At 40.6% G+C, this 25,148-nt stretch overlaps 1 protein-coding gene across 2 annotated transcripts in view; it reads left to right on the top strand.

Moving 5' to 3' along the window:
- Positions 1 to 15,162, top strand: part of nxf1.S (nuclear RNA export factor 1 S homeolog) — a 31,140-nt gene extending 15,978 nt beyond the window's left edge. Inside the window, exons 11-21 of one of the 2 annotated variants that reach the window (XM_018259562.2) lie at positions 2,522 to 2,558; positions 2,810 to 2,878; positions 2,967 to 3,022; positions 3,895 to 4,005; positions 4,137 to 4,195; positions 4,490 to 4,605; positions 6,003 to 6,045; positions 7,353 to 7,425; positions 8,946 to 9,122; positions 10,807 to 10,867; positions 11,734 to 15,162. In XM_018259562.2, the coding sequence (XP_018115051.1) occupies positions 2,522 to 2,558; positions 2,810 to 2,878; positions 2,967 to 3,022; positions 3,895 to 4,005; positions 4,137 to 4,195; positions 4,490 to 4,605; positions 6,003 to 6,045; positions 7,353 to 7,425; positions 8,946 to 9,122; positions 10,807 to 10,867; positions 11,734 to 11,772 (841 nt within the window). In that variant the 3' untranslated portion in view covers positions 11,773 to 15,162. 2 annotated transcript variants of the gene reach the window in all.
- Positions 15,163 to 25,148: the final 9,986 nt, after the last annotated feature.

Below are 25,148 nucleotides of genomic sequence, written 5' to 3'. Positions count from 1 at the left end.
GGGGCTTTTGGCGGTAAATATTTATCTTCAGCGCCTCTTTGATACTGACATGTTCCTATAAAATAATAGGAATGTGTCTGTATCACTATATTAAATATTTAAATCCACTTTTAATTGAGCACTATAATCTTGCTCTTGACAAAACAAGTGTTCTAGTGTCTGCATTGCTTGTACTGTAGGCCTGATTATTTTGCTTGACCTTTACTCCAATCAACAGCTATTCTTGGAATCTAGTGGAAGGGAGGGGAGGCAAACGGATGTTTGATGGCAAAATATAGGGGTCAGGGAGAGATGAACGTTTAAAAGGGGGGTGCAATTAGTACACCGGTAAGAACAGAGATATTGACCTTGAGGACAAAGGGGGATAAGAATGTAGAGTGGAAAGTAAACCAGTAAGATGATAATACAATAAAATATGAGAGGGATAATAAAGAATGATTAATGTCATTTCATTAATAAGTCTAGACAAAGGCTGCGTATCATCCTATTTCATAGAGTTTAAAGAACCAAGTTACTATCTAAAAACAAAAATAAAGGCTACGGATATTGTGCACGTTCTTCTTACAGGGCTACCTGCAGAGTTGGGACACAGGTCATTTTTCACTTAGTGATGTATGTGAAGTGACTTGTACTCTACAAATATCACTTTTCGCTCAGTTACATGATTAATGTAAAACAAATCTTGAGATCTGTAAACAGACCTGCGATCCATTATTATTTAGGTGGAACATGGACACTTCAAAAGGGAAAAAAGGCTTTTGACTCATATTTACTTTTTTCTCCCGTCCTCTCATCCTGAACTCTTTTGTGTCTTTGCTCACACCTTTCATTGCATCACTGTTCATTCCCATTGTTTCATATTTTTGTGCCACACAAGTTCCCCCAGCCTTAAAGTAACGCACAGTCTCTGTAAATCCTGAAACAGTCTGCTCTTTATCCTTATCCTTCCTGTTGCTCCTCTTTAGGTCTGGGGGTGACTATTAATTGCCCTTCTCCTAATCAACCCCCTGCACACTCTTTCAAGCCACCCCTCAACGCAGCAAAACAAGTGTAATTTAAATGATATGTTGTCCCTTTGAGAACTCTTTTCACACAACACTCACCCATACCTCCCCCTCCGGCATGTGGATGTTTGGTCTATGACGGGTAAGTTTCCCCAGGAGGGGTACAACCTAAGGCAGACCCTAAAACAACCACAACACAATAGGAGGTTGATGGCTTTGGAGGCAGAGGTACAATGGACTGATCTTTTTTTTCCCACTCTACACACACATCTTCCCTATCCCCTCCATGCCAGGAGAGTGAGGGAGCAACTATCCCCCCACAGGGGACATGGAAATACTATTGCTAATTGCTTGCTACCATGGGGATACTGCTGCACTCTGAAATGCTTTGGATAAGGGTTTATGAGGGGTGGCACAGCACTGATCAGTAAAGTTGGAAAAGGTTTTAGCATGAGGAGGTAGAGGATTATGTGAAGCTAGGGCAGATCCACTTCAGGGAGGACAGAGGCGGTGCCACTTTTTTTTTTTTTTTTTAATGTCACTTTCCCAATACATCTCCATTTATCACCCCTTCTTTACATTCATATTTACACATAATCACTTGTCAACGTTGCCATTCATCCTTCCACCATCTTGACTCCCATTTCTTTCATTCATTTCCAGCTGACCATGTCTTTATAAGTGTTCCATAGCAAGTCTTAATGTTTTGGTCCTGAGAATCACACAGTATGAATAAATAGGTTGTGTGGTTTTAGGATCCATTTTAGAAGAAAAAAAAAAAAAAGTAAGATCCACCTTTTCCCTACTTCCCTGGACGCCTGTCCCTACTCTGCATAGTAGCCTTTGTTTAAAATAAACTGCAGTGGCAATGCCTTTATAAGTGTCCCATTGCAAGTCATATAGTTTTTTCTTGAGAATCCCGCAGTATGTATTAATGGTGTTTTGGGATCAATTTAAGAAAAAAAGATTCCCTGGACTCCTCTAGGCTTACTCTGCATGGTAGTCTTTGTTTAAAATAAGCGAGTGTGAAAATCAAATTGCAAAGGCAGGCTGCAGGTTTGTTAGACAAATTAGTGATGAGAAATTCCTATTGATATAAGCTGGATAAATCTCATTTCATAATGTGCCCTGTGTTGCTGTCTTACAAGAGTGTTGTGCCGCACCGTGGTTAAACAGGTGCCTTATCAGGGTGCGGAATAAAAGAGAGGTAATATCTAATGTTGGCTCACATTCTGCTATCAACTACATATTGAATAAGGCTACCATCCCAAATGATTTAGGACTTAACATTCCTGCTGACATTAAGCTGAATGCAGCACCTGGACTTCCTATAAGAAGACAGTGTGTGTGTGTGTGTGTGTTTATCCTCCCTCTCAGTGATTAGGGGGAGGTATGGTTGAGAGGTTATTTGGGGGGAATGGTGTGTGGGTTGGGGTTTGCTGTTACCTGGCACTGACATTGTGTTCCTTTTTGTTTGTCTGACCCTCTGTGGATCCACACGCTGCCCTGGATGACAGTGTCGTGCGACAACACTTTCCCAAACTGCTACGACTGGTAAGTGTTTTTTGGTCTTCTCTGCCTGTTTTCATATATGCACACATTTCTCTTTATAATTAATTATAATAATAATTTAATTTATAATAATTATAATAATTTATAAGTAATGAACATTTACTGTGTAATGACTTTTCCATTTCTTCTTTCTCTTCTATCAACACAATCTATCTGCTCCTTTTCTTTTTCTGCCATTGCTATTTCTTTGTTCTGTCTCCTACTCTGCCTTTTTCATGTTTTTCCCTTTATAGGATGGCCATGAACTGCCTCCTCCAATCACATTTGATGTCGAAACACCAACCACTCTTCCCCCTTGTAAGGTAAGAAGTTTGTCATAATAGGTGGTGTATAGACCTGCATTAGCAGTTTTGGGCAATCTAATATTTTTTTCTTCTCTGTCTGTTTAAGGGCAGCTATCTAGCATCTGATGACATTAAAGCTCTGGTCTTACGCTTTCTACAACAGTGAGTGCACAAAGCCCCTACCCTCTTTTAGGGATGCGTTGAATCCAGGATTTGGTTTCATCAGGATTCGGAATTCAGGCGAATCCTTCTGCCTAAAGAAAGCTTCTATATAGTAGGGTCACTTGATAGTTGTTACTCACCACATCGATGAAGTAGCCCAGGTGCACCGCCCTGGGCCCTTAGCACAAGGGGCGGATAAACCGAAATCTCAAATTGGAGCAGGCACTCAGGGGCAAAAACTTACACCAGGCAGATGTTCAAATGTGAAGAAGTTTATTGTGTCAAAACAGCCTAATCCTTCTGCCTGGCCGAACCGAATCCTAATTTGCATGTGTAAATTAGTGGTGGGTAGGGAAATCACTTGACTTTTCCTCACAAAAGATGATTTTTTTTCCACGTTTTCCTATGCAAATCAGGATTCGGTTCGGTATTCGGCCGAATCTTTCGCCAAGGATTCGGGGATTCGTCCAAATCCCAAATAGTGGATTCCGTGCATCCCTACCCTCTTTATTTCTTTTTTACTTTTTTTTTTTTGTTTGTTTTTTATCTTGTTGAACTACATACTCTTCCATTTGTGCAAATACAGCAGAGGTACATTCACAAACTGCACACAAAACCCTATAAACAAGTGGGTAATTATTATTACCAGATAATAGAGGTAAAAAGGCATATACTGAAGACAGGGTGTTTTTTCCTGTTGGTGTTTGTAGCCCACATGATTCATCCTGTTATATCTTGATTTAGCAGATGGCCTATCTTAAGCAAATTACCTTGTTGGGTATACTGGACACTCCATTTTCCCAGCGAAACACCCGATCCCCATCCCAAAAATGCAAATTGTTTTCTATTTTTTTTTTTTCTGTTTTTTTCAGGTTTTATGCTTGTTATGATTCTGAAGACAGACAGGGTCTTCTAAATGTGTATCACGATGAGGCATGTTGCTCTTTGAGCATTCCTTTCAGTGTAGGCCTGAACCCATCCAGGTTTGTTATTTCCTCTACGTTATTTACAATAGCCCGTTTTGCATATTTTTCTTTACTGAAATCTGTAATTGCACACGAAAATGAATGAATGCAAAGATTAAGATTATTAATATAATTGTCTCTTTGGGCAGGAGTACTATTGGAGAATATTTCAAGTACAGCAGGAATATAAGAAAACTTAGAGACGCAAGTAAGTTAAATCATTTTCTATCAAAGCGTTGCAGCAGAATACAGCATACTCTAGTTTCCATTGCCAAATAATCCTGTAGGTTTCCAGATAATAAATCTTTCCGTAATTTGGATCTTCAGACCTTAAGTCTACTGGAAAATCATGTAAACCTTAAATAAACCCAACAGACTCACCGCAGTTGTAGTTTGCTTGCCAGGTAATTGGATATACAAACCAAAGCAAAACAAGTGTGAGCAAAACTGCAAATCTAGGATTGGTATGAGGAATATTGTTAAGTAATCTTTTCATATACAGACCTGCGCTTCAAACTTCTTAAACAGAAGCGGCTAAATGTGGTTGGTTTCCTGAATGAACTTCCGAGAACCCAGCATGACCTTGGTTCCTTTGTAGTGGATATCCTTGCTCATTCAGTAAGTCCCCTTTAATCCCTCAATTTGTGGGGTTTTTTTGTTTTTTTTTAATGTTTTGCCTAGAATTCATAGCTATTTCAGTACAAGCTTTTCTTTTTTTATGGGTGGGTGTCTTTTCTTTTTTAATTGCTTTTACATGCTTATCTTTGTCTCATGGTTACCAATGAGCTATGCAATTGAAAAAATAGGATGGCTGATTGAAGCAAAACTAAAAGGGATTCTGTCATGATGATTTTTGTAAATGACACAGTTTACACTGCAAATAATTGACTGTACAATATAAAATGTCATTCCTGAAGCAGCAAGTGTATTTAGTTGTAATATTGGTGTGTAGCTGCATCTCCGCTCATTTTGCCTGGTCATGTGCTTTCAGAAAGAGCCAGCACTTTAGGATGGAACTGCTTTCTGGCAGCCTGTTGTTTCTCCTACTCAATGTTACATAGTTACATAGTTACATAGTTAAATTGGGTTGAAAAAAGACAAAGTCCATCAAGTTCAACCCCTCCAAATGAAAACCCAGCATCCATACACACACCCCTCCCTACTTTTAATTAAAATTCTATATACCCATACCTATATTAACTATAGAGTTTAGTATCACAATAGCCTTTAATATTATGTCTGTCCAAAAAATCATCCAAGCCATTCTTAAAGGCATTAACTGAATCAGCCATCACAACATCACCCGGCAGTGCATTCCACAACCTCACTGTCCTGACTGTAACTGAATGTGTCTCAGTGGGACCTGGATTTTACTATTGAGTGTTGTTCTTAGATCTACCAGGCAGCTGTTATCTTGTGTTAGGGAGCTGCTATCTGGTTACCTTCCCATTGTTCTGTTGTTAGGCTGCTGGGGGTGATATCAATCCAACTTGCAGTACAGCAGTAAAGAGTGACTGAAGTTTATTAGAGCACAAGTCACATGACTGGGGGCAGCTGGGAAACTGACAATATGTCTAGCCCCATGTCAGATTTTAAAATTAAATATAAAAAAATCAGTTCTTTTGAGAAATGGATTTCAGTGCAGAATTTTGCTGTTGCAGCACTATTAACTGATGCATTTAAAAAAATCCCTTTAAAATACCCACTACCCAAAGTTGGTAATTTACCATTTGACCTGAATCCAAATGGGTGATAATCAGTGTGTGGGTTCTTTCTACAGATTTGAATTAAACACCCTGTTGTGTGCTGTTGCCCTTAAGCGGCCTGACCAATCTATGCAATTATTGTTCTGTATCGAATACTCTGAGTTAATGTTATACCGGGCAGGAGCGTTTTGAGACAGTTCACCCATAAAACAAATTAGTGAAGTGCACATCTGTGCCTCATCAAGCAAATCATTATGAGAGATAGAAGCTAGATTCTAACCCAGTATGGTTTTTTTATGTTTTTTTCAGAACACATTACTTTGCTTTGTTGTAAATGGAATATTCAAAGAAGGTAAGTTCTATTTATTTGAAGGGATTTGGATTTTATTTCTAGGGGGCACATTTACTAAGGGTTGAATATCGAGGGTTAATAAACCCTTGAATTCGACCCTCGAGGCAAAATCCTACGAATTCGAATATTAAATTCGTAGAATTTACTGCAAATTCTACGATCGACGGAAAAATCGAACGATTCGAAGGATTTTGATCAGTCGATCGAAGGATTTTCCTTCAATCAAAAAAACCTTAGAAAAGTGATGGGGAAGGTCCCCATAGGCTAACATTGTAGCTCGGTAGGTTTAAAGTGACGAAGTATGTAGTCAAAGTTTTTTTTAAAGAGACAGTACTTTGACTATCGAATAGTCAAACGATTTTTAGTTCGAATCGTTCAAATCGAAGTTGTAGTCGAAGGTCGTAGTAGCCTATTCGATGGTCGAAGTACCCAAAAAAAACCTTCGAAATTCGAAGTTATTTTTAATTCGAATCCTTCACTCGAGCTTTAGTAAATGTGCCCCTAAGTGTCTCCATTTACTTCTTTCATTGAAACACGCCACTTCACTACTTGCCCCTGCATGGCTCAATATACTTTTCAGTATTCTCAGTACAGGTATGGGACCTGTTATTCAGAATGCTTGGGCCCTGGGGGTTTCCAGATAACTGGTCCTTCTGTAATTTGGATCTTAATTTCTTAAGTTTACTAGAAAATCATATTAACATTAAATAACCCCAATATGCTGGTTTTGCTTCCAATAAGGTTTAATTAAATCTTAGTTGGGATCAAGTATAAGCTACTGTTTTATTATTACAGGTATGGGACCTGATAACCAGAATGCTCAGGACCTGGGGTTTTCCAGATAAGGGATCTTTCCATAATTTGGATCTTCATACCTTAAGTCTACTAGAAAATCATGTAAACATTAAATAAATCCAATAGGCTGGTTTTGCTTCCAATAAGGATTAATTATATCTTAGTTGGGATCAAGTACAAGCGACTGTTTTATTATTACACTGAAAAAGGAAATCATTTTAGAAATTTTGGATTATTTGATTATAATGCAGACTATGGGAGACGGCCTTTCTGTAATTCGGAGCTTTCTGGATAACGGGTTTTACGGTTGCCTGTATTAATGAATCATAAGCAATATAAGGATATCTGACCATATATTCATAGATTAGCCCTGAACTGTTCCTTTCAGAAGTGAATGGGGAGGGTATTTACCAAATCAGTCAGCCTTTTCTCTTTTGATGCTTTATGTTTTTGAAATACGAAGCCCCAAACTCTAACCAGTTTCCTTTTTTTGTTTGTCTTCAAATACAAAGTTGAGGGACAATTCAGCCATGCTTTGCGCGCTTTCAGTCGAGTGTTTGTTGCTGTCCCAGGCAGTGATGGAGGGTAAGTCGTAATACGTGTCTAGAATTGACCAATAAAGAATCTTTTATTCTGTTTTTAGAAATGTATGTTATAGAAATGACTTGGGTTTTGTTTTTCCCCCTCTTAGTCTTACTAATACCAGTTCAGGAAGCCCCATGCTGACTCTTACATTTTCATATGTTAGTTTCTGGCATTTTTCTGATGCCAGTAAGAAGTGTTTAAAATAATGTTTTTACAGTTTGCAGTCTGGTCTGAATAGCTAATGTTGATACTGTAGGGAGGAAAACAAATTCATTTTTAAAACATTACAAAACAGCAAGTAATAGAAAATCCTAATAGAATCCTGTGCATCCATGCAAGTCTTTATGTATTATATACTATTTGATAGGGATGCACTGAATCCACTACTTTGGATTTGGGCGAACCCCTGAATCCTTCGCCAAAAATGCGGGCGAATATCAGTGACTCCTAATTTGCATATGCAAATTAGCGGTGGGAAGGGGGAAACATTTTTTACTTCCTTGTTTTGTGACAAAAGTCACGGGTGGAAAAAATCCCCTTCCCGCCCCTAATTTGCATATGCAGATTAGGGTTCGGCCAGGCAGATGGATTCGTCTGAATCTGAATCCTGCTGAGAAAGCCTTATCCTGGATTCTTTGCATCACTACTATTTAAAATGTTTTGTGAGGGTGAATTGCCCCTTTTTTGTTGCACTAAACAAGTCAATATCTGAAATTGAAAGTAAAATCACATTTTTCCTGTTCATCAAATTACCATTCTACTGAGTAACCCTCTGTATAAACAAACCTATGTTGTACGGAAATGATAAGGTGGAGATGGGATGTTTTCAGTGATGTTTTGAGCCATTCAGATAGATATAATAGTAATAGTGTCCATTAATGCTTACCGTATATACTCGAGTATAAGCCGTCCCGAGTATAAGCCGAGGTACCTAATTTTACCTCCAAAAACTGGGAAAGCTTATTGTCTCGAGTATAAGCCTAGGGTGAGAAATGCAGCAGCTTCTGGTAAGTTTCAATCAAAAAATTCAGGGTTTCTGCTCCCATTGGAGGTGCCGGCGTCTCATTTTTGGACGCCGGCGACTATTCTTGGACGCCGGCGACCGCTTTAGCGCTTGACCCGAGTATAAGCCGAGGTAGAGTTTTGCAGCATATTTTGGGGGCTGAAAAACTCGGCTTATAATCGAGTATATACGGTAATTAAATTAGGATAAAGATTAATGAGCAAAATCAGTCACTCTCACAAGTATCTGTATATTGCTATAGCAGGACAAATAGAAACGGAATAGTATCTGTATTGTCACTGCTGCACTGAAATATAATCGACATAGTAACATAGTAAGAATCTGAATACTTCTGCTAAGGGATGCAATAATGGACTTTATTTTAGTACACACATTAATGCTACGTTGCTATGCAATTTGGTCGTTGGTAACTTGCTTTATTCCAACAACACTTTCCTTGTTCGAGATTCCGTGCAAATGCTTGAATGTGTTTACATGAAACTGTCATGTCTCAAAGGCTACTTCTGGTGAATGATGAGCAGTTTATAAGAGATGCCAACACAGAGGAGATCCACAAAGCCTTTGCCACAACTGCTCCCACACCTTCCAGTAGCCCCGTGCACGTCCTGGCCTCTCAAGATATGGTGCTGGCTTTCATTCAGTTATCTGGCATGAATTCAGAATGGTCTCACAAGTAAGTGCAACTCCCAGTACAAGTTACATGTTTTCCAATCTGACTTTTCATTTTGTCCGTTTCTCAAGCACCCCCACACCCATTCTCATGGGTCCATTTCACTTAGATTCTGAGGCGCCACAGCTTTTTTTCCATTTCTCTAATGGACATTGGTGCTACTAGATTTTTAATGTTTAATGTTTCCTACCTTCTCCGCGCTTGATCTTTAAAGGAGAAGGAAAGACTAAAAGTAAGTAAGCTTTATCAGAAAGGTCTATATATATACACCAGTAACCCCTCAAAGTAATGCTGCTCTGAGTCCTCTGTCCAAACAAACAGCACATTTCTTTCCTTCTATTGTGTACTCATGGGCTTCTGTATCAGACTAACTGTTTTCAGCTTAAACCTCCAGGGCTAGGGCTTGAGCATGCTCAGTTTGCTCCTCACTCCCTCCTCCCATCCCTGCTGTAATCTGAGCTCAGAGCTATGAACGAGCGGGGAGAGACTCAGGCAGGAAGTAATGTCACAGCAAGCTAATATTGCAGCTGCTATTTTAAACTAGTTACTTTACTGAACTGATTTGTTACTTTAACAAGGGGATAAAAGGGCATGGGGACAGGTCTGCAGCTAGTTCGCCCCAACATATTTGATGAAAGATATTGGTGAGGGTGCCTCTGAGCTGTCATGTACCAAGTAACTGACTCCCAGGTACCATGTGATGCCAATCACTGTATAGTTCAAGAATTGGGCAGGACACGACTTGAATTGAACAGCATTTTGCTTGCCTAGCACTAAGGTTTACTGTGGAAGTGGACAAGTGCCCAGCTCACTGGGGAGACTGTCAGGGTTTTTAAAGAGATTGTACCTCAGTAATGTGATGCGCTATTTTTGGGGAGAGGATGGGTAGAAAGTTGGAGGAAAAATTAAAGTAGAAATTAAGTAAAAAAAAAAACTTCACTGATAAAAATCCTTTAAGAAAGTGACTTTTGCCATTTAAGGTCATTATTGCCATCCATAGAATCTTTTATTGTGGTATTTAACCATTACAGTTCTTGTTTTATCCCCTTAGTGAGAAAAATACAGAATCACTGATATTAATGCTATTAGTATAGCATTGGGTTGCTTCCTACATGTCACTGCTCTCCCCACATTCCCCCCAATCTCTTCACCATTTAATTGTGTAACCAGGACATGGGGATGGACATCAGGTCCCCCATTCTGGTGCACAAACAAGATTCTGAGATGATACAAGACTTGTCTTAATAACAGTGTCCACAAAATGGCTCCTGCCTGCTTGTTATAATTATGAATTCCCAGACTGAAGGAAACAAGATTCCAATAATTTATATAGTGTAATTAATGTTCATTTTGCTTGACTAATGTGATAAAATAGGATTCGGAATAATTTTTTTGGGCGACGGGTCCCCTTTAAAATTCCACACTTAGCCATTGGCAATTTTTTTTGTGAAAATACAGGAAAAAGTTGCTGCAAAAACAAAAAATCTGCCCTGTCAAGAAGAGGGCACTTATCGCATCAAAACAGGGCACCCATGTCAAGAATTTCCAGAACTTTTCAGCAGTTTCAGGAAATTTTCGGCAAAGTGACACTGGATAGATTCGCTCAAGACTATTTATTACTCACACACAAGATAAACCATTTGCTTATCTGATTTCATGAGTCTTCTTTCAACTCTTCTTTCATCAGGTGTCTTGAGGACAATGGTTGGGACTACGACCAAGCAACTCAAGTTTTTATGAAATTAAATGTAAGTAATCTATTCTGTGACAGCTTCATCCTTTGGGAGATCGTCTGTAAGCCTTTTTAAAAAAAAATGATATTGATCACTAGTCTTAATACACTTCCAGTTAACTTTAAAGGGATCCTGTCATCGGAAAACATGTTTTTTTTCCAAAACACATCAGTTAATAGTGCTGCTCCAGCAGAATTCTGCACTGAAATCCATTTCTCAAAAGAGCAAACTGATTTTTTTATATTTAATTTTGAAATCTGACATGGGACTAGACATTGTCAATTTCCCAGCTGCCCCCAGTCACGTGACTTGTGCCTGCACTTTAGGAGAGAAATGCTTTCTGGCAGGCTGCTGTTTTTCCTTCTCAATGTAACTGAATGTGTCTCAGTGGGACCTGGATTTTACTATTGAGTGTAGTTCTTAGATCTACCAGGCAGCTGTTATCTTGTGTTAGGGAGCTGCTATCTGGTTACCTTCCCATTGTTCTGTTGTTAGGCTGCTGGGGGAAAGGGAGGGGGTGATATCAGTCCAACTTGCAGTACAGCAGTAAAGAGTGACTGAAGTTTATCAGAGCACAAGTCACATGACTTGGGGCAGCTGGGAAATTGACAATATGTCTAGCACCATGTCAGATTTCAAAATTGAATATAAAAAAATCTGTTTGCTCTTTTGAGAAATGGATTTCAGTGCAGAATTCTGCTGGAGCAGCACTATTAACTGATGCGTTTTGGAAAAACATGTTTTCCGATGACAGGATCCCTTTAATGGGAAGTATTAGGAGAAAGGAGGCAACGCAAAACAAATACCTAGAAATTCTACTTTACAGGGGGATACAGATTCTAATTTCTAACTGTCCTAATTAATACAAAATCTCTCCACAGACAGAGGGAAAGATCCCCGATGTTGCCTTTATTAAGTGATTTTTCCATTCAACCATAAAAAGCGATTTCTGCTTCAACATCTTCCATAATAAAAACAGAAGTTTGTGGTACAAGAAAAAGATCTCGGTTATTTTTTGAACCTGCTTAATCCACACACGAGCTTCTACCCCGGGATATCCTATACATATACACTGAGAGCTCTATACCTCACCAGAAGCATCACCTCCCGCTACACACAACTGGGACTTCCCATCGCTCCTGCTGAATGAGCGCCACCTATCTACAATGTTATTTATAACCTCTAGAATAACGGCTTGGCAACAGAGGGCGGGCCTTAACTGGGACTATGTGAGGTTGATGGAGTATTCCAGAGCCGGAGAACGGAAACCATAACACAAGTTGTTCCCTTTTTACATTTTAATTTTGTTAACCACATTGTTTCTAGTGATCTTCCTAAGAGACTCTTCTGAGACATTCTGTCGTGAGAAACCCGTGAGCACTTGTATACAGAATTGTATTGTGCCTGTGCGAAAATACATCTAGAATGACAGCAGTGAATTATATGACATTTTCTTCTCATCCTGTCCCAGGTCAGACTTTAGATTTGACTGAATTCTTTTGCATTTTCATGTGCAGGGTAGATACGTTGGGAACCAGTATATTACGGGCACATAAATCATCAGACCTATTAGTGGCCAGCAGGGAGTAAAAATGTCAGTTCTCAGCAGGAGGAATTCTCTGTTCTTCTGTCAGCAGTGAAGCCATGAGCAGAGACCCCTGCAGCTCTCACCAGTTCTTTTCATTGCACGGCGCAAGTTTCTTTTAACTGTATTTTATTCAACTTTCAATGTTCAGGTTACTATTTGTAACTGTAAAACACTAAAAAAAAAATTCAATTTTGGGTCTAGTGGCAACTCATACTTTAATTTGGACCCTTTTATTTCTAGTTGTAGGTAAATGTGGGGGTGTATTAGCAATGAATTGACTGACGATTGGATGTGAGAGCTCTACTAATGGACTTGCTGCTCTTACCTTTCTGTAGCTACTAACTGCGTTGTCTTGTTTTATATAACCTGAGCTACTTTTAATAGGTCTCCATACAAATATTTTATTTCTTTTTTTTTATTACAGAAATTTTGTTTCAAAGAATTGCAAGTGTTTTTTGTTTGGGTGACAGTATCACTATGATGTTTAGAGAGACGTCTTTTTTTTTTTTTTTTTTTTTTTCTATTTTTTTTTTTCTTTTTTATACAAACCTGTAGGGAGAGACAGAGAGAGCAGAACCACTAAAGGTTCAATAGGAATGATTCTCCCATGTAGTTTCACAGCTGCAGCTATTGGGGCTAAGCTTTTTTTCCTCTTTCCTAGTATCTTGTTCTATAGCCTTGATTAGATCTCAAGGGCATCTTATAGATGATATCTATATAGATCTATTATAGATGCAGCTATAATAAACCAAAATATTAAAAGCCCTTTAACATCCCTCTATTCCTGTAAAAAAAGAAAAAAGAAGGGGAATGAGTGTTGTGAGATTGTGTAGTGTGTAGTGTGTGTGTGTGTAAGGATGAGTGAGCCTTGTATTTTTATGGGCCTAGTGTATATATAAAAAACATAAACGTTGCCCTAAAATTGAGGTAGAGGTGTGTGGGATTTGGATTTTTTGTTGACTGAAGGGAGCCATCACTGTGTGGAGTTGGACTAGTGGTATATGCAAGGATATATGTTGGGTTACATATGGGTTAGTTATGGCTTTGGGGGATTTGAGTGGTTTTTGGGGGACAGTTTATTTCGGCCATGGTGGTCCTAGGAATTGGGTGGTTGCTGATGTTGGGGTGAGTGCATGTGGGTCATAGTAAGGAGGAACAGGGAATTGGGTGGTTGTTGATATTGGGGTGAGTGCATGTGGGTCATAGTAAGGAGGGACAGGGAATTGGGTGGTTGTTGATATTGGGGAGGGTTTATGTAGATCATAGTGAGGGAGGGGATGAATTGGGCTGCAGTTAGATTTGGGTGGTTGCTGATGTTTGGGAGGGATATTGTGGGCCATAGTGAGGGTAGGCCAGGAAATCAGGGGGTTGCTGGTGTTTTGGGGGTTATGTGGGCCATAGTGAGGGTAAGACGGGAAATTGGGTGAACTTGTATGGTCCATAGTTGGGGTAGGAGAACTGATTAGTGGTGGAATGTAGGTTGATATTGGAATAAATTAGTGGGATGGGTAGTGGAGGAGTTAATGAGAAGGGGTTGGTGTGGGGATCATATTGGATTCACTTTAGTTGGAACAGGTTGGGGAGTTAAGGGATTGTTTATAATTTCCATGTTGAAATGAAATATTAGGTGTTACATATAAAATGTCTGAAGTATGAAAAACATTAACCCAATATTTCAGTCCAATATGGAACTTAACTCTCAAGTAGTAAGATGTCCAAAAACTCACTGTCAACTCAATTCAAGGTAGGAGTGCAACTTTCCTCAGTCAGGTCACCAAAATCCTGATCTATGTAATTCAAATGATAGAGAAATGAGGAGAGCACTCAATAGCCTTATTAATGCTGGGTTTGTTTATTTATTTGCCAACTACTAGTGCTACACAGCAGCATTAACAGCATTATTATGCCTATTGAGCCCTCTCCTCATTTCTCCATAAATGCTGTTAGAGGGGGGCTATTTATGGCTGGAACTGCACTTTAGGATTAGGGCTTCCCAAGCAACTGGCAACCCAACTTTATTTTAATTGGGTCGGACCCAATTGCTCAACCCAAACAAGCTCATGTGCCAATAGTGTGGGGAAGTGGTGCTTTTAGTGGGAATGTGTAAGGGATTGGGTAGTGTGTGGGGTTTCTGGAATGGGGTGGGCTTGGGGGTGACTCCTCCTAAAGGCATTGTCAATCCTGGAGTAGAGGATGGGCAACAAATATGGAGTTATGTGGCAATATTCTCTCTTTATTATTTGCAAGAATGTTTAATTCCAAAGCTGATATACCTCGTCTGGTTTTTAGGCAGAGATGGAATTAAATATCTTGCAGATTTTAAAGAAGAACTGAGTGTGCAACATGATTGGCTGTTGCTCCTGTTAATGTCCCTTTGTGCTTGGCTTTATCCCCAAGTGAAATGAAATTGGTTCTGGTAGAAAAGCCGTGTCTCTGTATCAACTGGCTCTTCGTACGACTCTAATACTTCTCAAAGCTTTAGCCTACAATGTAGATAAGAGATTTTAGAGATTGTCTGTAGACTCTCAAAATATGTCTTGAAATGTGTGTGATATAAGTTACCCTTTATCATCTGTCCTGTCCTCCATTTTATCTCCTGTGTTGTGTTTTCTACCCTTGTACATTAGATCCACTTTCATCCATTGGGAGGCAACAGAGAATTTTTGTCTTATTTGTAACTTCTTCTCACTGTAAATTGTTTAATAAATGTTTTTTGGTACAATTGTTGTTACCTTTTAGATAGAACTAAATCATTAGAATAAATATAAACGTTCTACTAAACTTCATATACAAGCCCAGAGGTTCAGTTCATTAACAGTAATGGATCTAGGCCTTTGTTGTGGAGCTTGCAATCTTTTATTTACATGCTCAGTGGGGTATAGGCAGCTGTTGAGTAGCTACGTTTCAAGCTCTTCAAGTTCTTCTGCTGTAGATGCTGGGGCTAATTAGCATAATTTTGGCTGCAGAATGCATTGGTTTCCAATCTGAACCTGAGTTAAATACTAATTGTACTAGGTTTGTCACTTTTATATTGAAATGCTATCTACTATATGTAGTAGTCGTAGTATGAAAGTCTTTTAGCTAATGCCGACCTCATCCAGTGAAGGGGGTCATCATGGAAATGGATAAAAGGTATGGGACCTGTTATCCAGAAAGCTCAAGACCTGGGGTTTTCCGGATAACTGATCTTTCCATAATTTGTATCTTCATACCTTAAGTCTACTAGAAAATCATATAAACATGAAATAAACCCAATAGGCTGGTTTTGCCTCCAATAAGGATTAATTATATCTTAGTTGGGATCAATTACACAATACTGTTTTAATATAACGGAGAAAAAGGAAATCCGTTTTAAAAAATTTGGACTATTCAGATAAAATGGAGTCTATGGGAGAGGGCCTTAGAGCTTTCTGGATAACGGATCCCATACCTGTACTTGAATTATGTCACACTTGTACTGGCGCTCATGTAGTGGGGATTATTTGTATAATAAAGGAAAGGATCTTATGATTTTTCAGGTTTCAAACAACCCACACATTTAGGTGCCTGGAAATCTAACAATGTACTTTTTGTTACTTATTATGGCAACGACCCCTTGTTTGTTACTACTTATTTATTGTTACTGTACAGTGCTTTGCCCTCAAGGAGCGCTATACAAAGAAATACAGGTATGGGACCTATTATCCAGAATGCTCGGCACCTGGGGCTCTCTGGATAACTGGTCTTTCCATAATTTGGATCTTCATACCTTAAGTCTACTAGAAAATCATATAAACATTAAATAAACCCAATAGGCTGGTTTTGCCTCCAATAAGGATTAATTATATCTTAGTTGGGATCAAGTACAAGTTACTGTTTTATTATTACAGGTATAGGACCTGTTATCCAGAATGCTCAGGACCTGGCGTTTTCCATATAACGGATCTTTCTGTAATGTGGATCTTCTTACCTTAAGTCTACTAGAAAATCATATAAACATTAAATAAAGCCAATAGGCTGGTTTTGCTTCCAATAAGGATTAATTATATCTTAGTTGGGATCAAGTACAAACTACTGTTTTATTATTACACAGAAAAAGGAAATCAGTTTTTAAAATTTGGATTATTTGATTATAATGGAGTCTATGGGAGACGGACTTTCCGTAATTTGGAACTTTCTGGATAACGGGTTTCCGGATAACTCTATATATATATATATATATATATTATACACCTGACACACACACACACCTGACACACACGACACACCTGACACACACGACACACCTGACAGACACACACACACGACACACCTGACAGACACACACACCTGACACACACACACACATTAGGAAGGGGACAAGAGCGAATACAGTCCTGTTAAGTCAACTTCTATCCTCTAGCAGTACAAATAATTGTGATGGAAATTCCAGAATAGGCAAATGTGAGTCGCTGTGTAAAATGCAGAAAGTGGACCCCATTATCTCACATACAGGTAAGTACAGTTTATTGCTGGAATATTGTGATATAAGGATACTTAGTGCTCACTAGTAGAACACAACATCATCTGTAGGCCGAATGCCCATTTACACATAAAGAAAAGAGTTGGAAGGAAGGGCACAACAAATGAGGTATTAGCTGAAAATAATACAATATACAGTATATTATTGGCAAATGCTATAACTGGCAAAAAATATTGAAAAATAACATTTTGCTCATGATAATTCTCTATATTTACTGTATAATTAAGCAGTGTAATGCTGTCCTATAACATAAATAATACAAACATAACCTTTTATTTCCATATTAAACCGTTGCAGTTAAATGGACAGTTCACCTTTAAGCCAACTGTCAGTATGTTATAAAATGGCTAATTCTATGCAACTAAATAAGAAAAAAAAGACCAATTGAAAAGTTGCTTAGCATACGTTGCCCTGTAACAAGTTAGACTTTTGTATGTTCTCCTAAAAAGTGTCTAAAAACAAAGTTAGCTTATTTGCCCATGCTGAAAAAGTAGCTTCCCTGGTCAGTATCTAATCTTGGTTTCCTCAGATAGTGATTGGACCAGGTAGAAAGTCCCAGGAGACAAAGACTGGATCTCATTCATGTTTTCCAAGGGTCTTGATGTTATCCAAGAATAAGTCCAAGGGCTGAATGTCTTTGAAATTGGAATGTTATGGCACTGGCTTGGGTTGTGTAGAAGTAGTAGCAGCTGGTTATGGATTGAGGAGTCCACTTGATACATTTTTACCTTTTACAGAGTTGCTATGAGTGCTTTGTGCCAATATTCTGCTCCACAAAGTCCCACCAAGAAAGTGTCCCTGGAAATGATTTCAAAATGTTGACACCGATGCTTTCATAAATATACATGTACCCAAATACCTCCCCTTCTTCTCTCCAACTTCTTGACCCATACAATTCTGCTTCACATTTAGAGGTGGCGTTTGCGGTTCAGCGATTGGCACCAGATCCGCTTTGAAACAATCCCAACTTGATTGGCCGTCACTTCTCATGCACGAGGGTGAATATGTGTGTTCCACAAGGTCACAAGGAATGGAGGACAGCGAGGAAGCTGAGCAGGTGAAGATTCCGTCTTCTGATTGGGACACGTGTGGCGGACGCAAAATTCTGCAGCGTTTTGTGCTTTTTGGAATGGTAAAGTGACTTCGAACCTCTGGCCGCAGTGGGGACTCAGGAGATTATGGACTTCTATGTCGGGAGTTACCTCCTGCTGCCCAGTACCTTGGGGATCAATCAGGAGTTGACAGGACAGGGGGCCACGATCCACAACAACAAAGGCCGTCTCTAAGGATTCTTTATTCCGGCAGTGCTTAGACAAGAACCAGCAGTAATATTGCTCGGAGTCTGGAACCAAAGAAAGATTCTTGATTAGTAAAAACAGTATATTATATATGTATTATGTTTCCCTAGGGTTTAGTTTAACCTCAATATCATTTCATTTTCCTCTATGAGGAATCACTGGCACCACATGTCGTTTTAGCCTTGGCCAATCTGCCCCCCTGTCATTTCAGTAGCGAAGAGGGAGCTTGGCCTAGCGGCACATGACCCCAAAAGGGCAGGGACACTGTGCCAATTAGGCAAGTTGCGAAACTCACTTCAGCTCCCCACAAGTTATCAGGGACAGCAAAAAGCCGCTCCTGATAACTTTAAAGGATAACTAAACCCCCCATTTTATAAAACCTATTGCCCCCTACCCTACATAGTCCCTGCTCCCGCCCGCACAGGTGATAACTCCAGTGATTGTCCCTATTCCTGTAATTACCCCTCGTTGCACAGTCGGCGCAGTGGAGTTCAAGGGAGCCATCTTCTGGTGCTTCTGTAATCTTTGGGTCTCCCTCCTTCACTTTTGGCGCATGCTAGAAGATTGCTTCAACTGCACATGTGCCAATACGGCAATTACATTATGTAGATCACTGAAGCGCCAAAGATGGCACCCGTGAGCTCCGCTGCTCAGACTCTGCAACAAGGGGTAATTACAGGATTTGGGGCAATTACTGGAGTTATCACCTGTGCGGGCAGGAGTAGGAAGGGGTGGACTATGTAGGGTAGGGGGGAATGGGTTTTATCATATGGGTTGTTGATTTCTCCTTTAAGAGCAGAATTTCTGGTTATAAACTATAAATTTGGCTCTTCTGGTGTAGCGAGTGCAATTACAATCAATGTAGACAACCCTGGATTCCCTCCATCACTGAGGGCAGCAGAGGTGTAAATTTTGCTCCTGCAAAAGAAGATGGGCGTAATTAGTCCTCTCTAAGAGAGGCCCTCTAATCAGCTAGCTCTACAGAACGATAAACTACGTGGATACAAGTATGTGGACTACCCGTTAGTTTAATGGGTTTGACTATTTTAGCCCCACCCTTTTATCACAGGCAACAAAATATATAGCTTTTTCCATTAGACAAATATTTGCAATAGAGCTCAGTGACGTTCAACATGGCACTGTCATAGGGTGACACCTCTCCAACATGGTCAAATTTTATGTACATTTTTAGCTCTGTCATTGCTAAGTGGAAATGCCTAAAACAGCAACAACTTTACTATGAAGCTGCAGGCCAGACAATGGGACCTCCCAAGTGGTGGAACATGTTGTGTCTTTCCTCAGTTGCAACTTTCCATACTGTCTCTGGAAGCAACGGCAGCCATTGGTTTAATGAACTGAGCTTTTATGGCTGGTCAACACGCACAATGCCAAACTTCATCTGGAGTGAGGCACAATTTGGAGTAATCAAGCTTCTCTATAGTCTAACAGATTAATCTGGATTTGGTGAATGCCGGGAACATGCTGTGTGTCATGCATAGTACCAACTGTAGACTTTAGTGGCTGTCTTATTAGGCCACGTAATTCAAATCAAGGAAACCTAAAAGCTACAGTATACAACGAGAGACTTGTGTGCTTCCACCTTTGTGGCAACAGTTTGGGGAACGTCTTTTTCTGTTTCAGCATGACAATGCCATTGGGCACAAAGCGAGGTCTGTAAAGCATTATGGAGTCTAATATAGAAGACCTGCATAGAGCCCAGACCTGAACCCAACTGTGAGCCAAGTCCCCTTGCCCACCATGACTGCCTGCCCTCACTGATGCTCATGTGTCTCAATGGGAGTAAGTTCTGTGTTCCAACATCTAGTGGAAAGCACTTTCAGACGAGTGGAGGCTTCTATAGCAACAAAGTGAGGACTAAATCCTTATGCCTGTAATCCAACAAGCACATGTGGGTGAGGTGCCCACATACTTTTGGCCATGAAGTCTACCGTACATTAAGGCCAGCAGAGGAATTCACCTGTACGAAGAACAAACTCTTCAAGGTATAACAGCCCTTCAACACATTCAAATCTAGATATATCAATAGAAACACTGTAAGTAAGATTTAAAGTTAAATGTGCTATAATTCATGTGCTTGTTTATGAGAAACCGCATTGATTCGGTGGCACAGCTATAAATATAGGATAGGTTACAAGTTCTTGGGCAGAACTTGGAGCATGTTAATGCTATTTGAATATTGTGTAATACTTTTGCATTATGCAGTAACAAATGAAAAGCAGATTCATCTCCAGAAGCTCACGCACACGCACATTTCTTTTCATACACTAGCGTGGTCATGCACAGTACCGCAGGTGTGCCCCTACTTGTGGTGGCTTCGGTAAACAGCACGCTCATTCTCCTCCCCTGCCCAAGGATCCTGTAGTAAGTCAGTGTGGCACAGCGCAGGGCACAGTCACTTGGCCGTGGTGGGGTGAAGCGACTTGCACCCTGCATAGGGTGACTGCATCCATCTGATTTCTGCAAGCCCCATGCCAGGGCCCACATTGTAGTAAAAGCCCCCCACAACCAGCCTGCAACCATCCTACTTTGCCTCCTCCCCAAAATCCATATTAATATCCTGGGCACCATTCCAGCACACGAGAGAGAAATCAGAGCTGGCAGGTGTCCCGGGCTCTATATTAACCCATGCAGTTTTAGAAGCATAAAGCAGTCGTTTAGCTTCTTCACACAGATTGATATGTTGGAAAAGAGCAAATAACGACAAAGAGCAAATGTGCAGTTTGAATTGTCCAGATTTGTATAACTTGCTCATGCTCAGTCTATCCTGTTCCTTCACAGTGGCCAAAAACTGCCACAAGATCTATTGTACTAAAAATGTATTACTGCTTAAAGTTCCATCTTCTCTAAAAACAGGAATAGGATTAATTCTATATGTAGGGCCTCATCCTTCTTTTCTCAGACATACGCAATAAGGTGCCAGAACCATCTACATATCTTGTTTCAATCTGATCTGTTGAGGGTGCTCACTTGCACACCGGCCTTATCATTAATGCCATTCATTAGGGATGGGCGAATTTCAGCCGTTTCGGCAAAAATTAGCCGACGCCCATTAAAGTCTATGGGCGTCAGAAAATTTTTGTCACGCGGTGAAATTTGTTTTTGACTCATGCCGCCATACAAGTCTATGGGCATCATTTCCACGGTGAAACAAGGTGAAAAAATTTGCTGATTGTCTTCAGGAGATTCCTTGGTCCAGGGAGCATAGGGAAGGCAGAGTATGGCACTCACATAGGGAGCATAGGGCAGGCAGAGTATGACACACACCGGGAGCATAGGGCAGACAGAGTATGGCACACACCGGGAGCATAGGGCAGGCAGAGTATGACACACACCGGGAGCATAGGGCAGACAGAGTATGACACACACCGGGAGCATAGGGCAGGCAGACTATGGAACACACAGGGAGCATAGGGCAGGCAGAGTATGGCACACACAGGGAGCATAGGGCAGGCAGAGCATGGCACTCACATAGGGAGCATAGGGCAGGCAGAGTATGACACACACCGGGAGCATAGGGCAGGCAGACTATGGCACACACAGGGAGCATAGGGCAGGCAGACTATGGCACACACAGGGAGCATAGGATAGGCAGAGTATGGCACACACAGTGAGCATAGGGCAGGCAGAGTATGGCACACACAGGGAGCATAGGGCAGGTAGAGTATGGCACACACAGGGAGCATAGGGCAGACAGAGTATGACACACACAGGGAGCATAGGGCAGGCAGAGTATGGCACACACAGGGAGCATAGGGCAGGCAGAGTATGGGACACAGAGAGAGCATAGGGCAGGCAGAGTATGACACACACAGGGAGCATAGGACAGGCAGAGTATGACACACACAGGGAGCATAGGACAGGCAGAGTATGGCGCATACAGGGAGCATAGGGCAGGCAGAGTATGGCACACACACTGGGAGCATAGGGCAGGCAGAGTATGGCACACACAGGGAGCATAGGACAGAGTATGACACACACAGGGAGCATAGGACAGAGTATGGCACACACAGGGAGCACAGGGGAAAATATGGCACACACAGGGAGCATAGGATATACCTGGGGTAACCTGGTTTGAGTCACCACCAATTGTGCCATATAAAAGGAATAAAATGACTGGATCAATGTTGACTAAATCAGATTTGGGAGTGGAAAAGATTAAACAAAGTTTTTGGTTCCGGGCAAATGTGATTCTTTCCCATGTTGCAGCTGCTGTTCCAACTGGCAGAAAGGCGATGTAACTTATCATCCGTGCATGGGCACCCCCATACAAATTCAGGGATATTATACTTGTGCAACAACTTCTATGTAATAAAATGCCCATGCGGTTTAATGTATGTGGGTCAGACGAGTCGCCCAGTTAGAGAACGTATAAGGGAACACAAATCTGCCGTAAGGACAAAAATTGTGTGGAAAATGCCATGGGTACTTTGTTGAAAATTGTAAGAAATTAGTGACGACAATGCCAGTAGATGGCGCAATATGTTTCCCAATAAAACACTGTTTTGTTTAGTGTTTGGTAAACTTGAAAAAAGGCTCAGTGTTCCAAAAAAAGGCATTTTTATTCAAATAAGATTTGTGCTGCTGCAAGAAGTCCTTGCCCATAAGTGCGGCCATTTGCAGTGGCACAAAGAAAAATGCACAAGATTTATAGCAGATTATTCCTTTGTCTCATATTAGTACCAAAAACCTTATCATTTGCAAGAATTCTAGGATGACAATTCAGTTTATGATACCCCAAAACTCATTGCCATTTCATGTAGAAATACCCCCAAGAACTCAGAACAGGATGGCACAGTGGTTGGTGCCTGAATAAAATTTTGGGTTTTGTAAATAGGCTAGAGGGATAGAGATTGGAGGAGTCGTAGTGACACCCCTAAATACAGCTCTAACAAGAACAATGGGGTGTGATCTCTGTTGTAAACATCTAAGGACTGTATTGAGGGGTACAAACTGGCGGGCCCTGGATGAGTACAAAGGGATTCTCTCATGATTTTTATGGTGTAGTTTTTATTTCTAAATGACACTGTTTACACTGCAAATAATTGACTGTACAATATAAAATGTCATTCCTGAAGCAGCAAGTGTATTTAGTTGTAATATTAGTGTGTAGGTGCATCTCAGCTCATTTTGCCTGGTCATGTGATTTCAGAAAGAGCCAGCACTTTAGGATGGAACTGCTTTCTGGCAGCCTGTTGTTTCTCCTACTCAATGTAACTGAATGTGTCTCAGTGGGACCTGGATTTTACTATTGAGTGTTGTTCTTAGATCTACCAGGCAGCTGTTATCTTGTGTTAGGGAACTGCTATCTGGCTATGTTCTGCTGGGGAAAGTGGATGAGGGAGGTGATATCAGTCCAACTTGCAGTACAGCAGTAAAGAGTGACTGAAGATTATCAGAGCACAAGTCACATGACTTGGGGCAGCTGGGAAATTGACAATATGTCTAGCCCCATGTCAGATTTCAAAATTGAATATAAAAAAAATCAGTTTGCTCTTTTGAGAAATGGATTTCAGTGCAGAATTCGACTGGAGCAGCACTATTAACTGATGTGTTTTGAATAAAACATGTTTCCCATGACAGTATCCCTTTAAGAGGAAATAAACAGATTGATTACGACTTCCCCGGCGTTTCTCTCTCAGCCTGTGACAGTCAGTAACATACAGAGCAGGGGGAGCAGGGAGTGCTGACAGCTATGAGATAAACAGGGAAAGCTGGGCGGACATTTTAGGTTGTTTATGTGGAGCCATTTTGTGCAGAGGAAAGCGAGCCTGTGCTGAAAGTGTACAGCAGACTGAAGCAGAGGATTATGGGCAAGATATAATGGGAGGAGGAAGCAGGAAGTGCTGATTATGAGTGACTGGAGGTGGGGAAAGAGTAATGTACAGTCATGTTGTGCCTCTACTTGTCTCTGAATTTCTCTGTGTTTTTAACCCTTCTCTGAGCAGAGACAGAGGATTCACTGAGTCCATGTTGTTTATGAGGGACAGAGTCACCCGGGAGTTACATGTGAGAACTCGGCAGCACCCGCGTCTTCTCACTGGAGTTTGGTAAAAAGAATATCCCTCCGCTCAGCTTATTACTGTGTGACTGAGTCAGTCAGGGGAGTGGGGGCAGGGACTGGAGTCGCTATTCAATAAGTCCCTCTGCTGCTTATTTAGTGTCTCACACGAGGACACGAGGAGAAAAAGTCTCTGCCTCAGGGTCACTGTCAGGTCTAATTCTACAAAATCAGCCCAAAACCAGACAATCATCACTTCAACAGTCGCCCAAAAGTAGCCCAATATGTGCAGTGAGAAAAGTCTAAAAAATAAATGAATATATGTGAAAATACGCAGGAATCCAAGACTTTTTAAGGGACAGCGCTAATTCAAAGCTCAGGGGAAAAATATGATGAAAAAGGGGAAAAATTTTTTAATGGTGTAGTATTTACTGAGAGTTGTAGTTCCACAACCAAACTAAACTCTTTGGTGCAGTTACCCTTTACGATTCTTCAAAACCAACGTTCGGCAGACTTCGACTTCAACTAATGCAGAGGCACAGGATCCTCTATACAATGACCAGAGCTAGAAAGAAAATAAAAATATTCTACAGCTTCATTTTCTACAAATCTTCATGTGCTTGTGTTACACTTAAACGTCTGTACCCATCTAATAGCCACGCGTGGTGAATCGTAAAGGGTAACTGCACCAAAGGGTTTATTTTGGTTGTGGAACTACAACTCTCAGTAAATACTACACTATAAAAAAAATGTTTCCCTTTTTCATCATATTTTTTCCCCTGAGCTTTGAATTAGCGCTGACCCTTAAAAAATCTCGTATTCCTGCTTTTTACTCGAGGAGAAACGAGGACTGTCGGGTCGGATAACAAAGGGGAAGATTCAGAGAATTT

This window comes from Xenopus laevis, chromosome 4S (assembly GCF_017654675.1).
Source record: "Xenopus laevis strain J_2021 chromosome 4S, Xenopus_laevis_v10.1, whole genome shotgun sequence".
In the NCBI taxonomy this organism is placed as follows: Eukaryota; Metazoa; Chordata; class Amphibia; order Anura; family Pipidae; genus Xenopus; species Xenopus laevis.
Note: the sequence above shows the minus strand (reverse complement) of the source record. Positions and strands in the feature narration are given on the sequence as shown.